Raw genomic sequence first — 23,383 nt, 5'->3', positions numbered from 1 at the left:
GACAGGGCCAGCAGGAGAACCAACGCTGGCCTGACCCTGTCAATCAAGACAGAAGGGCGTGGAAATGAGGTGGGCGAACGGAGCCTCTAGGAGCAGGTGCAACGCCCCCCTGGCCCTAGAGGCTCATTTGCATATAATAAAAGTTAAAATTACACGAAAATGGGGGAATACTTAAATAAAAGAAATGCTGAGTTAAATTCAGGTGACATTTTCACATCCTGTTTAATACCGAAAATTGGGGTGACAGAAAACCTTTAAACCCAATAACATGATATGATCCAAACAGTGTAGGACTCATCCACATCAGCTTTAATCACTTCCATTGCCAAAAGCAACCTTATGCTATAATGAGGTCCACTGGCTTTCCATCGTGGTGTCTTTCATTTTACAGAACAAAAAAATGGATATTTTTACTAGATATCTGCACTATTTTGTTGGTCAATTTTGATGGCATCTGCAAAGGGGGCTCTTAAGGGGGCCTCCAAGGCAGATGTGAACCGAGGCTTACAGTTTTCTTTTATCACTGTGCAAATCTTGTTTAGCAATTCAACTCCTCGGGACAGGAATGCAGGTTCTTGTGAAGATGACCAACACAAGGGTAATACAATGCTATTCTTTTATTTACTACAGGACTGTTTCTTATGCAGATTTCCAAAGGACATTGCTACACCTACTGTATGTCAACTGTGTGATTTCTCAACAGGTACAAACCGAATGGATGGGGTGTGTGCTGGAAGTAATGGGGAGGGGGCTTCATCTGAGGAAAATCTGGAAATTCCTTGAGGTCATTCCTCCACTCCAAAGCTGCCTATATAAATAGAGCTGCTTCTGCACAAGGCAAAGAGAGGAGCAGAAGGCAATTCCATAGGACAAGATGCTGCTTCTACTAATCCTAGCTGTGTGTGTACTGCATAGCCATGCTGCCAGTCTGCTGGTGAGTACAAAGAATTGACAGGGCTCATAGATAATACATGGAAAATGCTATCTATCTATCTATCTATCTATCTATCTATCTATCTATCTATCTATCTATCTATCTATCTATCTTTCTATCTATCTATTCACTGTGTCATTCTAATATATATATATACTTTCTGCTTTTTATATATATATTTAAAAATGGAAAAACAAGCAGCACCAACCAAACCAGCAATAGCAACAGGTGCAAAGCCCAACGGGAATAAGCAATTGCCCAAAATATAAAATGGAAAAAGGGCAGCACTCCGAAAAATCAAAAGAATAATTTTTATTCACCCATGTGGTACAGCAACGTTTCAGCTCAACAATAGAGCCTTTCTCCAAAAAGAAACGTTGCTGTACCACATGGGTGAATAAAAATTATTCTTTAGATTTTTCGGAGTGCTGCCCTTTTTCCATTTTATATATATATCAGGTGTATCTAATTATCTATCTATCTATCTATCTATCTATCTATCTATCTATCTATCTATCTATCTATTCTACAGAATGTGCTCTCTATTTGTTATTATATATTAAGATGAACAGAGTTCCTGTACAGAGTGAGTTTTACATGATTTGCACTTCACCATGTATAAAGAATAGGAGGAAAGTTGAGCCCTGATGTGACTACTGGGGAAAGGGAAGGCAGTGCTCTGACTACAGGGGGAGTATTGGGACACTACTGTGATTACTAGGGAAAAGAAGGAGGAACTGCTCTGACTACTCAGGGAAGGGGGGACACCGCTGTGTTTTCTAATGTGATATAGGGGCAATGCTGTAACTAATGGAAGAGGCAGGAAATACTGCTTGGGCTACAGTTTGGGGGGGGGGGGGGGACAACAGTAACTATTACTGTGGAAGAGCACAGCTTGGTAGTGATTATTGTCTGGAGGTGGCGTTTGCAACTGATGTGTATCAGGTATAGTGCAGTTCTCCTTCTCAAATAAATGGTTCCTAAAACAGTTACCTCCTGAAACCTACATATGTTAATATATTATAGGGCAGTAATACAATATGTGACCTCCATGATAGTCCTTATCTATATATAGTGCTCTCTCTCTCTATATATATACAGTACAGACCAAAAGTTTGGACACACCTGGATGTGTGTGGACACCTGGATCGTAACAATCAGGGTATCCACACACATGTGATCTTGGGCCACAGACAGGCCATTCAAAGACGTCCTAGTAGGACTGAAACATCCGCTAACACTACGGAATGGCTATGTTCTCTCCTTATTAACTAAAATGGGTTTGACAAAAAATATAATAAATATACAGTACAGACCAAAAGTTTGGACACACCTTCTCATTCAAATAGTTTTCTTTATTTTCATGACTATGAAGGCATCAAAACTATGAATTAACACATGTGGAATTATATACATAACAAACAAGTGTGAAACAACTGAAAATATGTCATATTCTAGGTTCCTCAAAGTAGCCACCTTTTGCTTTAAATACTGCTTTGCACACTCTTGGCATTCTCTTGATGAGCTTCAAGAGGTAGTCCCTTGAAATGGACTTCCAACAGTCTTGAAGGAGTTCCCAGAGATGCTTAGCACTTGTTGGCCCTTTTGCCTTCACTCTGCGGTCCAGCTGACCCCAAACCATCTCTATTGAGTTCAGGTCCGGTGACTGTGGAGGCCAGATCATCTGGCGCAGCACCCCATCACTCTCCTTCATGGTCAAATAGCCCTTACTTTCAAAGTTTTCCCAATTTTTCGGCTGACTGACTGACCTTCATTTCTTAAAGTAATGATGGCCACTCGTTTTTCTTTACTTAGCTGCAAAGCAGTAATCAAAGCAAAAGATGGCTACTTTGAAGAACCTAGAATATGACATATTTTCAGTTGTTTCACACTTGTTTGTTATGTATATAATTCCACATGTGTTAATTCATAGTTTTGATGCCTTCAGTGTGAATCTACAATTTTCATAGTCATGAAAATAAAGAAAACTCTTTGAATGAGAAGGTGTGTCCAAACTTTTGGTCTGTACTGTATATTTATTATATTTTTTGTCAAACCCATTTTAGTTAATAAGGAGAGAACATAGCCATTCCGTAGTGTTAGCGGATGTTTCAGTCCTACTAGGACGTCTTTGAATGGCCTGTCTGTGGCCCAAGATCACATGTGTGTGGATGCCCTGATTGTTACGATCCAGGTGTCCACACACATCTGATCTTAGGTCACAGACAAACAGTTAAAAAATGTCTAGGTAAGACCGAAATGTCTGGGAAGTGGCTAAGTTCTGTTTATGTTAACATCATTAACTTATTTGCAACATATCTTATGTGGGCTGTGGAAGTCCACTTAGATATTAATGACTGCAAGCATTGACACAGAGAGTGCAGGGCTCATGCCCAAAAAGCACTATGAATATTTCACTGACCTAACCTCTATTACATTATGGTCTTGTACAGGTAAACACCACTGGGGCTATGGATGAACTGGGCGTTTGTTACTGCTCTGTTGCCCTCCCAGATAACACATTCCCTGCAGATCGTTTGGAGATCCTGGAAATTTCCAACAAGGATCTAGGAATCAGTGTCCAGCAAGAGATCACTAAGGTAAAACTCGAAAAATTTCTCGCACACTAGCAGTCAATAATGAGTCTCTTGAAATGCAGGATGCATTTATAAAATCTTGTCCTTCTTTTAGGTGAAAAGGTATCAGGCTACACTGACTGAATACCTGGTAAAGCTTAAGAACCTGACCAGGCGAGTAGAAGTCATAGAGATGGGTGGCGTAGCCTACACAGAACTAGACTTTGAGCTGCTTAGGTTGGAGATCAGAGAAATGGAATCATTGGTTATCAAACTTCGAGAATCAATGGATGGATCAAATGTTCTGGTGGAAACTCTCTATACGGAGGTAGGTCAACAGTTCAGGAGGTTCAAAATAATAAAATAGACAAATATGGAAAACATAACTGCAGAAGATAAAGCTAAACACTGTCCTATTATATCTAATTTCCAGGTCCATAATATATCCATTATGGTGAACCAACTAGAATCATACGACAAGAACAATGTCCTAGCAGTGAGACGGGAGATTGCTTCACTGCGTAAGAGACTTGAAGATTGTGAGAAGAACCAAAATAATGAAGTCCCACCACAGATCAATTATGGTAAGTCAATTGTGTTACTTATGAAAACTAATATCTCCACAACATACATTCAGAACATAGACCATACCTAACCTAAGGAAGATTTAGTAATCAAATGTTCCAAATTGTTAAGCTGTACTTGTACAACTTGTACAGTTTTGAACATTGTTCAAAAAGTGTGAGGCGAAGAGGAATCATAAAATGTACCAAATTTATTAACATTTTTACAGCAATTTATTAGTGAAGCCATGCACGGCTGTATTTACAGTTTATGCTGTCCTAGACACGTTTAGTGCTCACATCCCCTAAGGGTGCGGCCACATGGTCAGACTTGCTGATGCAGTTTTTGAAGCCAAAAGCAGGAGTGGATCATAAACGTAGAAAAAAGTAAAGTAAGGACAGATACGACTACGCTTTTTTAGAATTCACTCCTGGTTTTGGCTTCCAAAACTGCATGCAAAAACATGACTGTGTGGTTTTACCCTATTAGTTCGGCTAAAGCTGCCTATTGACTTGAGGGTATACAGCAGCTACACAAAATGATTTTGACCGTGTGGTAAAAAACTCTCCAGAAAATGCACTTGGTTTTACCGTTATTACTGTAGTTTTGTGATGTGCTTATTGGCCATGCATTTATGTTACATTTTTAACCTGGAAAAAACCATGGCAAATAACCATATCTCAAAACTGCAGCAAACCAGTTAAAACTGAATGCGGTTTTAAACTTTGTTTTAGTGCAATTTTTACTGTGTGGTTAAAAACATCCAGGGCCATATACCTTACAGGGAAATTTCACAGTGGGCTGATGCCCAGGGGGCTTGCCCAAGCCCTCCCCTCTGCTGCTGGCAGAGCGCACATGCTCTCCTGAATTCAACTGATGTAGTCTGCGTCTCACCTCCTAAGCTCCCTGCTCCGTATCTTAATCAGAGACAACTGGAGGTGGAGGCTATTGATGGCCACCACAAAGGGACAGCTTTTAGGCAACATATTGTGCTGCACTGTGGTATATGGTTCTGATGGGACAGTATTTTGCCCCACCTTCTGTTAATTTGGAGCTCTCTACGGCATGGGGCCACAAGTTTTTTTTTTCCTAGGGACACTTTAAGTTCCCAGTCCACCCCTGAAAACATCTCATTTGTATATACCCTTACACAGCTGCCAGTAAAATATAAAACTAATGCACAAGTCCAAAGGCATCAATGGATGGTGCATGCAATGACTGGAAAAATCATAGCATGCACCAACCAGCTCCAAATTTTCCCTCAAGAGTCATTCATTAAAGTGAGTGAGTCTGAAAGAGAGACAGGATGCGGACATCATCTAAAAGTGGTCCGTATAAAAGTGCATCCATGATTACAGCACAAACTTGAAACGAACCCTAACTCTTGCAAGGTATATGGCCACCTTTACTCTGTGGCCACTATGTTTTTAGTTATACTGAGGAGCTTTACTACTTTTGTGTCAGTGTGCAGATTATGCTAGCAATGTACATATCAGTCATATATTGGATTCATCTTTCTCCTCATCTGACTGCTCTGATGTCTCTTTTTCACTTGCTTTTGTTAACTGCAGTACCAAGTCAGGGGATTCAACCATTACACTGTCTTCCTGAAGGAATTACTGTTATGAGCTATAAGTAGTTCAGAGATAGGGGGCTTAACGTCAGATGACAGCTGAAAGTAAGAGTAAGATGCCCTGCAGCTAGGCTAAACTTAAACCTATATGACAAAAACTGCTGAATTTTTTTTATAAAGACCAATTGAAAAAAAGATTTTAAGCCCAAACTTAGTAAAATGCAATAATGAATATAAATTTCCCCCACAAATGTTCATAGCCTTTAAATTAGCTGTAGGTAAACAGTGTCTCTTAAATCTCCTGACTTGTGGCTACAATAAACAAAAGTTAATGATAAAGAGATATCCCAATGAGTTTGGAGAAGCAGTACTAAGGTGAAAGAATCAACAAGAACAGTTAGTTTCCTCTATGAAGTGCCCCCCCCCCCCCCCCCCCATTCCTCCTGAAGCCCTAAGCACAAGCCCTTATGAGGTGGCATAAAGGAAAATAGTGTCTAATATGTCTAGTGAAGTGAGAAAATATTATGTTACATGCTCCACTTTGTGCAATTTACCACACTTTCTGCAACCTTTTGCATCTTTGCCTAATTAAGCAACCACATTATTGTCTGGACCAATATTAAGTTTCTACTCAAATGTCAATTCTTGAATTCACATTCTTTAGTGTAATTTCTAGGGACATTTTTAAAGGAATTTTTCAAGAGTTCAATATGGATGACCTATTTTCAGGCTAGGTCATTAAAATCAGATTGGTGGGGTCTAACCCCTGGTAGCCCTGGTGATCAGCTGTTCGACAGTGTGCCGCATTTGGGGAAGTGCTGTGGCCTATTTCTCTCTCTGTGATGTTATGTTCAACGGTCACATGGCCTTTGTGGAGCACAATCCCATTAAAGTGTATGGGATTGCGCTGCAATACCAAGCACAGCCACTGCCATCAGACTTGGTACACTAAGAGGAGGCTGAATAATGATAACCTATCCTCAGGCATTAGAAGGCCTAGGTTTACATTCTGATAACTTGTCCTCAGGATAGGTTATTAATAGGGATGAGTGAATCGAGCTTTGGATCCAAGATCCGAAGTCGATTCGTTCCTAAAGTTCGTTTTAATGGTGTACGGAGACCTGTCTCTGTACAGCGTTGAAATGTATGTGCATTGGCGAGGAAAAATTCGCTAAGTTAGAAGTTGCGTGAGACTTAGATTCTACAGCTTAAAAAAAAATTTAAGACAGGAATGAAGTCGACATTGGATTTCTGTTGTCTGATGAGATGACATCAGATGATGATGACATAAGCAATAGACAAGTCTGCACTAGCACCAGACAAAAACATTCAGATGTCAGGTTATGGAGGGGCTAGTGGCCCCATTACACTCTGGATAAACATGCTCTACTGTCAAGAATTGGTAGAAAGGCGATCCACCTTGTTTGCCACCAGAGGACCCACGTAAATCTTGAACTGGTTCGGGCAACATATGAATTTGTATAATGACACAACAGATTGTGATAAATTGCAAGTGATGTCTATAGTTTTAAATATTTTTTTCATTTTTTTATATCCTTAGGATCCTGCAGTCATGGAGGAATTGTTAACGTCAGTAAACCATTTGTGGTCCAGTTGAATTGGTTAGGATTTAACTATAAATTTGGAGGATGGGGGAAAGACTCTTATGCAAATGGTAATCAAGATGTGCATTGGGTGACCCCTCTTCAAATAGATGGCCGTATGATGAACATTATTCGATATTACCCCACATACGATAATCTCTTGCTCTACAAAGGAGCCACAGAGAAGGTGCTGACCAAAACTCTGGCCTACAATAATTATGACTACTCCAGCTGTGGCCAAGGCGGAGGCATAATTATGTTCAACAATTCATTGTATTACAATTGCTATAACAGTAGGGACATCTGTAAATGCAATGCGGATACCAATGCAGTGGAGCGTAAGACACTCACAGATGCCACTTTTAACAACCGATTCTCTTACGCTTCCTCTGCCTGGCAGGACATTGACTTAGCCAGTGATGAAAATGGCCCCTGGGTCATTTACTCTACAGAGCAAAACGCTGGAAACATTGTCATTGGCAAACTAAATCCCGTTACCTTGGTGGTAGAGAAGACTTGGATGACATCCCAGTACAAGCCTGGTGCCACCAATGCCTTCATAGTGTGTGGGGTCCTGTATGCCACTAGAACCCTTAGCACCAGAAAAGAAGAAATATTTTACATGTATGACACCAACACAAGCCAGGAAGGTCAAATAAGCATCATCCTTGACAAAATGATGGAGAATGTGCAGAGTCTTTCCTACAACCCTAATGATCACAAACTCTACATGTACAATGATGGCTACCTAGTCACATACAAAATGGCCTTTAAGTCACTACCCAAACCTGTCTAGGAATCTGCTTATGTACATGAATGTTTTACCTTAAAGTAGAAATGGAGATCAAGACCTCATTTTCAGAAGACCACCAATGTTTTCTCCATGTAGGTGTTTGTTATTGCTTATCCTGCACAATCCAGAATCAATGGCTTCCGTTCATTGAAATACTGATCAATGTCCTCCCTCAAACATCATTTTTCAAAATCTAAATAAGTTAAAAATTATGTTCTGATTAATGATCCCTCTAGTGGAAGTTACAGTCGACGTAATATCTTTGAAGTGTATTCAAGGAATTTGACAGTGATTGGAAAATTAATCAACACTTAAAAACAACACGATGATAAAATGTGGAGGGACTTCTTTAAGCCCCTTATGGACCATGGAAAAACATTTTCATTTTCCCCACCCCCCCTTTAAAAAGTCATAACTTTTTTATTTTTCCATCAACATAGCTTGTTTTTTGCCTTACCCGTTGTACTTTTTACAGAAATTCATTAATGGTTTATATACTGTATTGGGAAACTGCACAAAAGAAAACCTTTGTGTGGGGAAATGGGGGAAAAAGAACAATTGTCCCATTGGTTTTTTTTTACAGCATTTACAATATGATAAAAATAACATTTAATGATTACAGCTCTACCAAATAAAAATAAAAATGTTATGTTTTACTAAATCTAAAAAAATTAAAAACCTTTTTTTTTTTAAATTGCTTTGTGTCTTCATATGCTAACACTCAAAGGAAAAAAAAGAAGTAGCAGCAATAATGAATCTGCGTATTAAGTCTCTATGGTGGTGGTGCCCACGGTGTTGGGTACCAGTCCGTAGTACCCCCAAATCTTTAGAATAACATAGTAACATAGTACATAAGGCCGAAAAAAGACATTTGTCCATCCAGTTCAGCCTGTTATCCTGCAAGCTCATCCAGAGGAAGGCAAAAAAAAACTGAGGTGGAAGCCAATTTTCCCCACTTAATGGGGGAAAAATTCCTTCTCGACTCCAATCAGGCAATCAGAATAACTCCCTGAATCAACGACCCCTCTCTAGTAGCTATAGCCTGTAATATTATTACACTCCAGAAATACATCCAGGCCCCTCTTGAATTCCTTTATTGTACTCACCATCACCATCTCCTCAGGCAGAGAGTTCCATAGTCTCACTGCTCCTACCGTAAAGAATCCTCTTCTATGTTTGTATACAAACCTTCTTTCCTCCAGACGCAGAGGATGTCCCCTCGTCACAGTCACAGTCCTGGGGATAAATAGATGATGGGATAGATCTCTGTACTGACCCCTGATATATTTATACATATTAATTAGATCTCCCCTCAGTTGACTTTTTTCTAAAGTGAATAACCCTAATTTTGATAATCTTTCCGGGTACTGTAGTTGCCACATTGCAATTATTACTTTAGTTGCCCTCCTCTGAACCCTCTCCAGCTCTGCTATGTCTGCCTTGTTCACAGGAGCCCAGAACTGTACACAGTACTCCATGTGTGGTCTGACCAGTGATTTGTAAAGTGGTAGGACTATGTTCTCATCACGGACATCTATGCCCCTTTTGATGCAACCTATTATCTTATTGCCTTGGCAGCAGCTGCCTGACACTGGTTTTTACTGCTTAGTTTGCTGTTTATTAAAATTCCTAGATCCTTTTCCATGTCAGTGTTACCGAGTGTTTTACCATTTTGTATTTACGGGTGACTTGCATTATTCCTTCCCATGTGCATAACTTTACATTTGTCAGTGTTAAACTTCATCTGCCACTTATCTGCCCAAGCCTCCAATCTATCCAGTTCCATCTGTAGTAGTATACTGTCCTCTTCAGTGTTAATTACTTTACACAGTTTAGTGTCATCTGCGAAAATTGATATTTTACTATGCAAGCCAATTAATAACCACCCTCTGTTTTCTATCACTCAGCCAGTTACTTACCCACATACAGACGTTTTCTCCCAGTCCCAGCATTCTCATTTTATATACTAACCTTTTATGCGGTACAGTGTCAAATGCTTTGGAGAAGTCCAGATATACGACATCCATTGATTCGCCGCTGTCAAGTCTAGAACTTACCTCCTCATAGAAACTGATCAAATTAGTTTGGCATGACCAATCCCTCATGAAGCCATGCTGATATGGCGTTATTTGCTTATTTCCGTTGAGATGCTCTAAGATAGCTCTCTTAGAAAACCTCCAAACTGTTTACCCACAACAGATGTTAAACTTACCGGCCTATAGTTTCCGGGGTCTGTTTTTGGACCCTTTTCGGAAATTGGCACCACATTTGCTATGCGCCAATCCTGTGGGACATTCCCTGTCAGTATAGAGTCCGCAAATATCAGAAATAAGGGTCTGGCTATGACATTACATAATTCCCTTAGGATACGGGGTGTATGCCATCCGGTCCTGGCGATTTGTCTATTTTAATTTTTTTAAGTTGCTGGTGCAGACGGCCTTTCTCACTGCGCCAAATACTGAACGGGACGGCGCAGGCACAAGATTTACACGGCAGACAGGGCCAGCAGGAGAACCAACGCTGGCCTGGCCCTGTCAATCAAGACAGAAGGGCGTGGAAATGAGGTGGGCGAACGGAGCCTCTAGGAGCAGGTGCAACGCCCCCCTGGCCCTAGAGGCTCATTTGCATATAATAAAAGTTAAAATTACATGAAAACGGGGGAATACTTAAATAAAAGATATGCTGAGTTAAATTCAGGTGACATTTTCACATCCTGTTTAATAGCGAAAATTGGGGTGACAGAAACCCTTTAAACCCAATAACATGATATGATCCAGACAGTGTAGGACTCATCCACATCTGCTTTAATCACTTCCATTGCCAAAAGCAACCTTATGCTATAATGAGGTCCACTGGCTTTCCATCATGGTGTCTTTCATCTTACAGAACAAAAAAAATGGATATTTTTACTAGATATCTGCACTATTTTGTTGGTCAATTTTGATGGCATCTGCAAAGGGGGCTCTTAAGGGGGCCTCCAAGGCAGATGTGAACCGAGGCTTACAGTTTTCTTTTATCACTGTGCAAATCTTGTTTAGCAATTCAACTCCTCGGGACAGGAATGCAGGTTCTTGTGAAGATGACCAGCACAAGGGTAATACAATGCTTTTCTTTTATTTACTACAGGACTGTTTCTTATGCAGACTGCCAAAGGACATTGCTACACCTACTGTATGTCAACTGTGTGATTTCTCAACAGGTACAAACCGAATGGATGGGGTGTGTGCTGGAAGTAATGGGGAGGGGGCTTCATCTGAGGAAAATCTGGAAAATCCTTGAGGTCATTCCTCCACCCCAAAGCTGCCTATATAAATAGAGCTGCTTCTGCACAAGGCAAAGAGAGGAGCAGAAGGCAATTCCATAGGACAAGATGCTGCTTCTACTAATCCTAGCTGTGTGTGTACTGCATAGCCATGCTGCCAGTCTGCTGGTGAGTACAAAGAATTGACAGGGCTCATAGATAATACATGGAAAATGCTATCTATCTATCTATCTATCTATCTATCTATCTATCTATCTATCTATCTATCTATATCATATCTATCTCATATCTATATCTATCTATCTATTCACTGTGTCATTCTAATATATATATATATATATATATATATATATATATATATATATATATATATATATATATATTTTCTGCTTTTTATATATATATTTAAAAATGGAAAAACAAGCAGCACCAACCAAACCAGCAATAGCAACAGGTGCAAAGCCTAACGGGAATAAGCAATTGCCCAAAATATAAAATGGAAAAAGGGCAGCACTCCGAAAAATCAAAAGAATAATTTTTATTCACCCATGTGGTACAGCAACGTTTCAGCTCAACAATAGAGCCTTTCTCCAAAAAGAAACGTTGCTGTACCACATGGGTGAATAAAAATTGCTGCACTTTTTCCATTTTATATATATATATATATATATATATATATATATATACATCAAGTGTATCTAATTATATACTGTATCTATCTATTATCTATCTATCTATCTATTCTACAGAATGTGCTCTCTATTTGTTATTTTATATTAAGATGAACAGAGCTCCTGTACAGAGTGAGTTTTACATGATTTGCACTTCACCATGTATAAAGAATAGGAGGAAATTTGAGCCCTGATGTGACTACTGGAGAAAGGGAAGGCAGTGCTCTGACTACAGGGGGAGTATTGGGACACTACTGTGATTACAGTTTTTACAAAAGAAAAAGAAGGAGAAGGACCTCCACTAGAAAGGATGACTAATAAATTGTTTGATGCATGTGTCTTTACAGAAGAAGATGTTCTAAGTTTGCTGTCTAAAGTGAAGACAAATAAGTCACAGGGGCCTGATGAGATACACCCAAAATTATTAAAAGAGCTTAGTGGTGAGCTGGCAAAACCGTTAACAGATTTAATTAACCAATCATTAGTAACAGGAGTCGTCCCGGAAGATTGGAAATTGGCAAATGTCGTGCCCATTCACAAGAAAGGTAGTAGGGAGGAATCGAGCAACTATAGACCAGTGAGTCTGACATCAATAGTAGGCAAATTAATGGAAACCCTATTAAAGGATAGGATTGTGGAACATCTAAAATCCCATGGATTGCAAGATGAAAAACAACATGGGTTTACTTCAGGGAGATCATGTCAAACAAATCTTATAGATTTTTTTGACTGGGTGACTAAAATAATAGACGGTGGAGGTGCAGTAGACATCGCATATCTAGATTTTAGTAAGGCTTTTGACACTGTCCCACATAGAAGACTTATCAATAAACTGCAGTCATTGAGCATGGACTCCCATATTGTTGAGTGGATTAGGCAGTGGCTGAGTGACAGACAGCAGAGGGTTGTAGTCAATGGAGAACATTCAAAATAAGGTCATGTTACCAGTGGGGTTCCACAGGGATCGGTACTGGGACCAATTTTGTTTAATATCTTCATAAGTGATATTGCAAAAGGCCTCGATGGTAAGGTTTGTCTTTTTGCTGATGACACAAAGATATGTAACAGGGTTGATGTTCCTGGAGGGAAACGCCAAATGGAAAAGGATTTAGGAAAACTAGAAGAATGGTCAGAACTCTGGCAACTGAAATTTAATGTGGATAAGTGCAAGATAATGCACCTGGGGCGTAAAAACCCAAGGGCAGAATATAGAATATTTGACACAGTCCTGACCTCAGTATCTGAGGAAAGGGATTTAGGAGTAATTATTTCAGAAGACTTAAAGGTGGGAAGACAATGTAATAGGGCAGCACGAAATTCCAGCAGAATGCTTGGATGCATAGGGAGAGGTATAAGCAGTAGAAAGAGTGAAGTGCTTATGCCGCTGTACAGAACACTGGTGAGACCTCACTTGGAGTATTGTGCGCAGTACTGGAGGCCATATCTCCAGAAGGATATAGATACTCTAGAGAGAGTTCAGAGAAGAGCTACTAAACTAGTACATGGATTGCAGGATAAAACTTACCAGGAAAGGTTAAAGGACCTTAACATGTATAGCTTGGAAGAAAGAAGAGACAGAGGGTATATGATAGAAACTTTTAAATACATAAAGGGAATCAACTCGGTAAAGGAGGAGAGCATATTTAAAAGAAAAACTACCACAAGAGGACACCGTTTTAAATTAGAGGGGCATAGGTTTAAAAGTAATATAAGTATTACTTTACTGAGAGAGTAGTGGATGCATGGAATAGCCTTCCTGCAGAAGTGGTAGCTGCAAATACAGTGAAGGAGTTTAAGCATGCATGGGATAGGCATAAGGCTATCCTTCATATAAGATAGGGCCAGGGACTATTAAAAGGATTCAGATATATTGGGCAGACTAGATGGGCCAAATGGTTCTTATCTGCCGACACATTCTATGTTTCTATGTTTCTATTACTAGGGAAAAGAAGGAGGAGCTGCTCTGACTACTCAGGGAAGGGGGGACACCGCTGTGTTTTCTAATGCGATATAGGGGCAATGCTGTAACTAATGGAAGAGGCAGGAAATACTGCTTGGGCTACAGTTTGGGGGGGGGGGGGTACAACAGTAACTATTACTGTGGAAGAGCACAGCTTGGTAGTGATTATTGTCTGGAGGTGGGGTTTGCAACTGATGTGTGTCAGGTATAGTGCAGTTCTCCTTCTCAAATAAATGGTTCCTAAAACAGTTACCTCCTGAAACCTACATATGTTAATATATTATAGGGCAGTAATGCAATATGTGACCTCCATGATAGTTCTTATCTATATATAGTGCTCTCTCTCTCTATATATATATATTTATATATTTTTTTGTCAAACCCATTTTAGTTAATAAGGAGAGAACATAGCCATTCCGTAGTGTTAGCGGATGTTTCAGTCCTACTAGGACGTCTTTGAATGGCCTGTCTGTGGCCCAAGATCACATGTGTGTGGATGCCCTGATTGTTACGATCCAGGTGTCCACAGACATCTGATCTTAGGTCACAGACAAACAGTTAAAAAATGTCTGGGTAAGACCGAAATGTCTGGGAAGTGGCTAAGTTCTGTTTATGTTAACATCATTAACTTATTTGCAACATATCTTATGTGGGCTGTGGAAGTCCACTTAGATATTAATGACTGCAAGCATTGACACAGAGAGTGCAGAGCTCATGCCCAAAAAGCACTATGAATATTTCACTGACCTAACCTCTATTACATTATGGTCTTGTACAGGTAAACACCACTGGGGCTATGGATGAACTGGGCGTTTGTTACTGCTCTGTTGCCCTCCCAGATAACACATTCCCTGCAGATCGTTTGGAGATCCTGGAAATTTCCAACAAGGATCTAGGCATCAGTGTCCAGCAAGAGATCACTAAGGTAAAACTCGAAAAATTTCTCGCACACTAGCAGTCAATAATTAGTCTCTTGAAATGCAAGATGCATTTATAAAATCTTGTCCTTCTTTTAGGTGAAAAGTTATCAGGCTACACTGACTGAACACCTGGTAAAGCTTAAGAACCTGACCAGGCGAGTAGAAGTCATAGAGATGGGTGGCGTAGCCTACACAGAACTAGACTTTGAGCTGCTTAGGTTGGAGATCAGAGAAATGGAATCATTGGTTATCAAACTTCGAGAATCAATGGATGGATCCAATGTTCTGGTGGAAACTCTCTATACGGAGGTAGGTCAACAGTTCAGGAGGTTCAAAATAATAAAATAGACAAATATGGAAAACATAACTGCAGAAGATAAAGCTAAACACTGTCATATTATATCTAATTTCCAGGTCCATAATATATCCATTATGTTGAACCAACTAGAATCATACGACAAGAACAATGTCCTAGCAGTGAGACGGGAGATTGCTTCACTGCGTAAGAGACTTGAAGATTGTGAGAAGAACCAAAATAATGAAGTCCCACCACAGATCAATTATGGTAAGTCAATTGTGTTACTTATGAAAACTAATATCTCCACAACATACATTCAGAACATAGACCATACCTAACCTAAGGAAGATTTAGTAATCAAATGTTCCAAATTGTTAAGCTGTACTTGTACAACTTGTACAGTTTTGAACATTGTTCAAAAAGTGTGAGGCGAAGAGGAATCATAAAATGTACCAAATTTATTAACATTTTTACAGCAATTTATTAGTGAAGCCATGCACGGCTGTATTTACAGTTTATGCTGTCCTAGACACGTTTAGTGCTCACATCCCCTAAGGGTGCGGCCACATGGTCAGACTTGCTGATGCAGTTTTTGAAGCCAAAAGCAGGAGTGGATCATAAACGTAGAAAAAAGTAAAGTAAGGACAGATACGACTACGCTTTTTTAGAATTCACTCCTGGTTTTGGCTTCCAAAACTGCATGCAAAAACATGACTGTGTGGTTTTACCCTATTAGTTCGGCTAAAGCTGCCTATTGACTTGAGGGTATACAGCAGCTACACAAAATGATTTTGACCGTGTGGTAAAAAACTCTCCAGAAAATGCACTTGGTTTTACCGTTATTACTGTAGTTTTGTGATGTGCTTATTGGCCATGCATTTATGTTACATTTTTAACCTGGAAAAAACCATGGCAAATAACCATATCTCAAAACTGCAGCAAACCAGTTAAAACTGAATGCGGTTTTAAACTTTGTTTTAGTGCAATTTTTACTGTGTGGTTAAAAACATCCAGGGCCATATACCTTACAGGGAAATTTCACGGTGGGCTGATGCCCAGGGGGCTTGCCCAAGCCCTCCCCTCTGCCGCTGGCAGAGCGCACATGCTCTCCTGAATTCAACTGCTGTAGTCTGCGTCTCACCTCCTAAGCCCCCTGCTCCGTATCTTAATCAGAGACAACTGGAGGTGGAGGAGACAGAAAATAGCAGCTATTGATGGCCACCACAAAGGGACAGCTTTTAGGCAACATATTGTGCTGCACTGTGGTATATGGTTCTGATGGGACAGTATTTTGCCCCACCTTCTGTTAATTTGGAGCTCTCTACGGCATGGGGCCACAAGTTTTTTTTTTCTAGGGACAGTTTAGGTTCCCAGTCCACCCCTGAAAACATCTCATTTGAATATACCCTTACACAGCTGCCAGTAAAATATATAACTAATGCACAAGTCCAAAGGCATCAATGGATGGTGCATGCAATGACTGGAAAAATCATAGCATGCACCAACCAGCTCCAAATTTTCCCTCAAGAGTCATTCATTAAAGTGAGTGAGTCTGAAAGATAGACAGGATGTGGACATCATCTAAAAGTGGTCCGTATAAAAGTGCATCCATAATCACACGCTGAAGCACAAACTTGAAACGAACCCTAACTCTTGCAAGGTATATGGCCACCTTTACTCTGTGGCCACTATGTTTTTAGTTAGCCCTTATGAGGTGGCATAAAGAAAAATTGTGTCTAATATGTCTAGTGAAGTGAGAAAATATTATGTTACATGCTCCACTTTGTGCAATTTACCACACTTTCTGCAACCTTTTGCATCTTTGCCAAATTAAGCAACCACATTATTGTCTGGACCAATATTAAGTTTCTACTCAAATGTCAATTCTTGAATTCACATTCTTTAGTGTAATTTCTAGGGACATTTTTAAAGGAATTTTTCAAGAGGTGAATATGGATGACCTATTTTCAGGCTAGGTCATTAAAATCAGATTGGTGGGGTCTAACCCCTGGTAGCCCTGGTGATCAGCTGTTCGACAGTGTGCCGCATTCGGGGAAGTGCTGTGGCCTATTTCTCTCTCTGTGATGTTATGTTCAACGGTCACATGGCCTTTGTGGAGCACAATCCCATTAAAGTGTATGGGATTGCGCTGCAATACCAAGCACAGCCACTGCCATCAGACTTGGTATACTAAGAGGAGGCTGAATAATGATAACCTATCCTCAGGCATTAGAAGGCCTAGGTTTACATTCTGATAACTTGTCCTCAGGATAGGTTATTAATAGGGATGAGTGAATCGAGCTTTGGATCCAAGATCCGAAGTCGATTCGTTCCTAAAGTTCGTTTTAATGGTGTACGGAGACCTGTTTCTGTACAGCGTTGAAGTGTACACTGCTCAAAAAAATAAAGGGAACACAAAAATAACACATCCTAGATCTGATTTAATTAAATATTCTTCTGAAATACTTTGTTCTTTACATAGTTGAATGTGCTGACAACAAAATCACACAAAAATTTAAAAATGGAAATTACATTTTTTAACCCATGGAGGTCTGGATTTGGAGTCACACTCAAAATTAAAGTGGAAAAACACACTACAAGCTGATCCAACTTTGATGTAATGTCCTTAAAACAAGTCAAAATGAGGCTCAGTAGTGTGTGTGGCCTCCACGTGCCTGTATGACCTCCCTACAACGCCTGTGCATGCTCCTGATGAGGTGGCGGACGGTCTCCTGAGGGATCTCCTCCCAGACCTGGAGTAAAGCATCTGCCAACTCCTGGACAGTCTGTGGTGCAACGTGACGTTGGTGGATAGAGCAAGACATGATGTCCCAGATGTGCTCAATTGGATTCAGGTCTGGGGAATGGGCGGGCCAGTCCATAGCATCAATGCCTTCGTCTTGCAGGAACTGCTGACACACTCCAGCCAGATGAGGTCTAGCATTGTCTTGCATTAGGAGGAACCCAGGGCCAACCGCACCAGCATATGGTCTCACAAGGGGTCTGAGGATCTCATCTCGGTACCTAATGGCAGTTAGGCTACCTCTGGCGAGCACATGGAGGGCTGTGCGGCCCTCCAAAGAAATGCCACCTCACACCATTACTGACCCAATGCCAAACCGGTCATGCTGGAGGATGTTGCAGGCAGCAGAACGTTCTCCACGGCGTCTCCAGACTCTGTCACGTCTGTCACATGTGCTCAGTGTGAACCTGCTTTCATCTGTGAAGAGCACAGGGCGCCAGTGACGAATTTGCCAATCTTGGTGTTCTCTGGCAAATGCCAAACGTCCTGCACGGTGTTGGGCTGTAAGCACAACCCCCACCTGTGGACATCGGGCCCTCATATCACCCTCATGGAGTCTGTTTCTGACCGTTTAAGCAGACACATGCACATTTGTGGCCTGCTGGAGGTCATTTTGCAGGGCTCTGGCAGTGCTCCTCCTGTTCCTCCTTGCACAAAGGCGGAGGTAGCGGTCCTGCTGCTGGGTTGTTGCCCTCTTACGGCCTCCTCCATGTCTCCTGATGTACTGGCCTGTCTCCTGGTAGCGCCTCCATGCTCTGGACACTACGCTGACAGACACAGCAAACCTTCTTGCCACAGCTCGCATTGATATGCCATCCTGGATAAGCTGCACTACCTGAGCCACTTGTGTGGGTTGTAGACTCCGTCTCATGCTACCACTAGAGTGAAAGCACCGCCAGCATTCAAAAGTGACCAAAACATCAGCCAGGAAGCATAGGAACTGAGAAGTGGTCTGTGGTTACCACCTGCAGAACCACTCCTTTATTGGGGGTGTCTTGCTAATTGCCTATAATTTCCACCTGTTGTCTATCCCATTTGCACAACAGCATGTGAAATTGATTGTCACTCAGTGTTGCTTCCTAAGTGGACAGTTTGATTTCACAGAAGTGTGATTGACTTGGAGTTACATTGTGTTGTTTAAGTGTTCCCTTTATTTTTTTGAGCAGTGTATGTGCATTGGCGAGGAAAAATTCGCTAAGTTAGAAGTTGCGTGAGACTTAGATTCTACAGCTTAAAAAAAATTTAAGACAGGAATGAAGTCGACTTTGGATTTCTGTTTTCAAATGTTTTTAAAGTTTGTAGTGTTGTCTGATGAGATAACATCAGATGATGATGACATAAGCAATAGACAAGTCTGCACTAGCACCAGACAAAAACATTCAGATGTTAGGTTATAGAGGGGCTAGTGGTCCCATTACACTCTGGATAAACATGCTCTACTGTCAAGAATTGGTAGAAAGGTGATCCACCATGTTTGCCACCAGAGGACCCACGTAAATCTTGAACTGGTTCGGGCAACATATGAATTTGTATAATGACACAACAGATTGTGATAAATTGCAAGTGATGTCTATAGTTTTAAATATTTTTTTCATTTTTTTATATCCTTAGGATCCTGCAGTCATGGAGGAATTGTTAACATCAGTAAACCATTTGTGGTCCAGTTGAATTGGTTAGGATTTAACTATAAATTTGGAGGATGGGGGAAAGACTCTTATGCAAATGGTAATCAAGATGTGCATTGGGTGACCCCTCTTCAAATAGATGGCCGTATGATGAACATTATTCGATATTACCCCACATACGATAATCTCTTGCTCTACAAAGGAGCCACAGAGAAGGTGCTGACCAAAAATCTGGCCCACAATAGATATGACTACTCCAGCTGTGGCCAAGGCGGAGGCATAATTATGTTCAACAATTCATTGTATTACAATTGCTATAACAGTAGGGACATCTGTAAATGCAATGCGGATACCAATGCAGTGGAGCGTAAGACACTCACAGATGCCACTTTTAACAACCGATTCTCTTACGCTTCCTCTGCCTGGCAGGACATTGACTTAGCCAGTGATGAAAATGGCCCCTGGGTCATTTACTCTACAGAGCAAAACGCTGGAAACATTGTCATTGGCAAACTAAATCCCGCTACCTTGGTGGTAGAGAAGACTTGGATAACATCCCAGTACAAGCCTGGTGCCACCAATGCCTTTATAGTGTGTGGGGTCCTGTATGCCACTAGAACCCTTAGCACCAGAAAAGAAGAAATCTTTTACATGTATGACACCAACACAAGCCAGGAAGGTCAAATAAGCATCATCCTTGACAAAATGATGGAGAATGTGCAGAGTCTTTCCTACAACCCTAATGATCACAAACTCTACATGTACAATGATGGCTACCTAGTCACATACAAAATGGCCTTTAAGTCACTACCCAAACCTGTCTAGGAATCTGCTTATGTACATGAATGTTTTACCTTAAAGTAGCAATGGAGATCAAGACCTCATTTTCAGAAGACCACCAATGTTTTCTCCATGTAGATGTTTGTTATTGCTTATCCTGCACAATCCAGAGTCAATGGCTTCCGTTCATTTAAATACCGATCAATGTCCTCCCTCGAACATCATTTTTCAAAATCTAAATAAGTAAAAAATTCTGTTCTGATTAATGATCCCTCTAGTGGAAGTTACAGTCGACGTAATATCTTTGAAGTGTATTCAAGGAATTTGACAGTGATTGGAAAATTAATCAACACTTAAAAACAACACGATGATAAAATGTGGAGGGACTTCTTTAAGCCCCTTATGGACCATGGAAAAACATTTTCATTTTCCCCACCCCACCCCCTCTTTAAAAAGTCATAACTTTTTTATTTTTCCATCAGCATAGCTTGTTTTTTGCCTTACCCGATGTACTTTTTGCATAAATTCATTAATGGTTTATATACTGTATTGGGAAACTGCACAAAAGAAAACCTTTGTGTGGGGAAATGGGGGAAAAAGAAAACAATTGTCCCATTGTTTTTTTTTACAGCATTTGCAATATGATAAAAATAACATTTAGTAATTACAGCTCTACCAAAATAAAAATAAAATTTTATGTTTTACTAAATCTAAAAAAATTAAAAACCTTTTTAAAAATAATTGCTTTGTGTCTTCATATGCTAACACTCAAAGAAAGAAAAAGAAGTAGCAGCAATAATGAATCTGTGTATTAAGTCTCTATGGTGGTGGTGCCCGCGGTGTTTGGTACCAGTCCGTAGTACCCCCAAATCTTTAGAATAACATAGTAACATAGTACATAAGGCCTGAAAAAATACATTTGTCCATCCAGTTCAGCCTGTTATCCTACAAGTTCATCCAGAGGAAGGCAAAAAAAAAACTGAGGTAGAAGCCAATTTTCCCCACTTAAGGGGGGAAAAATTCCTTCCCGACTCCAATCAGGCAATCAGAATAACTCCCTGGATCAACGACGCCTTTCTAGTAGCTATAGCCTGTAATATTATTACGCTCCAGAAATACATCCAGGCCCCTCTTGAATTCCTTTATTGTACTCCCCATCACCATCTCCTCAGGCAGAGAGCTCCATAGTCTCACTGTTCTTACCGTAAAGAATCCTCTTCTATGTTTGTGTACAAACCTTCTTTCCTCCAGACGCAGAGGATGTCCCCTCGTCACAGTCACGGGGATAAATAGCTGATGGGATAGATCTCTGTACTGACCCCTGATATATTTATACATAGTAATTAGATCTCCCCTCAGTCGTCTTTTTTCTAAAGTGAATAACCCTAATGCTGATAATCTTTCAGGGTACTGTAGTCCCCCCATTCCAGTTATTACTTTAGTTGCCCTCCTCTGAACCCTCTCCAGCTCTGCTATGTCTTCCTTGTTCACAGGAGCCCAGAACTGTACACAGTACTCCATGTGTGGTCTGACTAGTGATTTGTAAAGTGGTAGGACTATGTTCCCATCACGGACATCTATGCCCCTTTTGATGCAACCCATTACCTTATTGGCCTTGGCAGCAGCTGCCTGACACTGTTTTTTTACAACTTAGTTTGCTGTTCACTAAAATTCCTAGGTCCTTTTCCATGTCAGTGTTACCCAGTGTTTTACCATTTAGTATGTACTGGTGACTTGCATTATTCCTTCCCATGTGCATAACCTTACATTTGTTAGTGTTAGGCCCCTTTCACACGGATTAGGTCCGGATGCGTTCAGGGTGCGTTCAGTGAAACTCGCACTATTTTGCAAGCAAGTTCAGTCAGTTTTGTCTGCGATTGCGTTCAGTTGTTCAGTTTTTTCCGCGCGGGTGAAATGCGTTTTGATGCGTTTTTCACGCGCGTGATAAAAAACAGAAGGTTTACAAACAACATCTCTTAGCAACCATCAGTGAAAAACGCATCACACCCGCACTTGCTTACGGATGCAATGCGTTTTTCACGCAGCCCCATTCACTTCTATAGGGCGAGGGCTGCGTGAAAAATGCAGAATATAGAACATGCTGCGATTTTCACGCAACGCAGAACTGATGCGTGAAAAACAAGGCTCATGTACACAGACCCATTGAAATGAATGGGTCAGGATTCAGTGCAGGTGCTATGCGTTCACGTCACGCATTGCACCCGCGTGGAAAACTCGCTCGTGTGAAATGGGCCTTAAACCTCATCTGCCACTTTTCTGCCCAAGGCTCCAATCTATCAAGATCCCTCTGTAGCAGTATATTGTCCTCTTCTGTGTCAATTACTTTACACAATTTAGTGTGATCTGCAAAAATTTATATTTTACTGTGCAAGCCTTCTACAAGATCCTTAATAAATATATTGATGAGGATAGGGCCCAATACTGACCCCTGAGGTACTCTACTAGTCAGGGGAGGACTGGCAGTCTTAGTCCTGGGGGGCAAATCCAGTCAAGTGGCCCATTTTTAACCCCATCCATTATTAAAAGCCCCTCCTACATATAATAGGCCACTCCCAACAAACACTGTACAGCTGACATTCTATAGTTGAGGCCTGTCTCTACACATCATACGGAGAGGGGAGGCCTGTCCTGGCTGCACTGCCTGCTTCACATTATACAATAGACAGCAGCAGGCTACAGCCAGGAAGCTCCTCCGCTCTCCTCCCTCCCCAGATCCTGCTCAAGACCTGTGGTTCCCCCCACCATCTGCCACCCACCCATGGCCTGCTGCCCCCTTTGGCCATTCTCACCCAGCTCTGAATCCTCCTTCTGCAAAGGGCAGGGGGGGAGCTGGAACATCTCCTCTCCTACATAGCGCCACATACCTCTTACATCCAGTGATGTCACCTTTGTTGTAGACGTTCTCTTTCTTTATCTTCTCCATTCAGACCAGACCGCCATGATGATTTTTCAGCCATCTCCCGTCTCTGCAGAGATTGACAAACAGACATTAGATTCCC

General features: G+C 40.9%; 2 protein-coding genes across 2 annotated transcripts; both read left to right on the top strand.

The window, feature by feature from the left end:
* The first annotated feature begins 806 nt into the window (after window positions 1–806).
* Window positions 807–8,676, top strand: LOC120977784 (olfactomedin-4-like). Its single transcript, XM_040405900.1, has 5 exons — window positions 807–934; window positions 3,388–3,534; window positions 3,626–3,838; window positions 3,944–4,094; window positions 7,209–8,676. The coding sequence occupies exons 1-5, from the start codon at window positions 875–877 to the stop codon at window positions 8,045–8,047; spliced, it is 1,410 nt and encodes a 469-aa protein (XP_040261834.1). The 5' UTR covers window positions 807–874; the 3' UTR covers window positions 8,048–8,676.
* A 2,667-nt stretch (window positions 8,677–11,343) lies between these two features.
* LOC121009457 (olfactomedin-4-like) lies at window positions 11,344–20,955 on the top strand. Its single transcript, XM_040442584.1, has 5 exons — window positions 11,344–11,474; window positions 14,716–14,862; window positions 14,954–15,166; window positions 15,272–15,422; window positions 19,570–20,955. The coding sequence occupies exons 1-5, from the start codon at window positions 11,415–11,417 to the stop codon at window positions 20,406–20,408; spliced, it is 1,410 nt and encodes a 469-aa protein (XP_040298518.1). The 5' UTR covers window positions 11,344–11,414; the 3' UTR covers window positions 20,409–20,955.
* The last annotated feature ends 2,428 nt before the right edge of the window (window positions 20,956–23,383 follow it).

The sequence above is a fragment of the Bufo bufo genome, chromosome 8 (assembly GCF_905171765.1).
Source record: "Bufo bufo chromosome 8, aBufBuf1.1, whole genome shotgun sequence".
Taxonomy (NCBI): Eukaryota; Metazoa; Chordata; class Amphibia; order Anura; family Bufonidae; genus Bufo; species Bufo bufo.
This window is presented reverse-complemented; position numbering and strand designations above follow the sequence as displayed.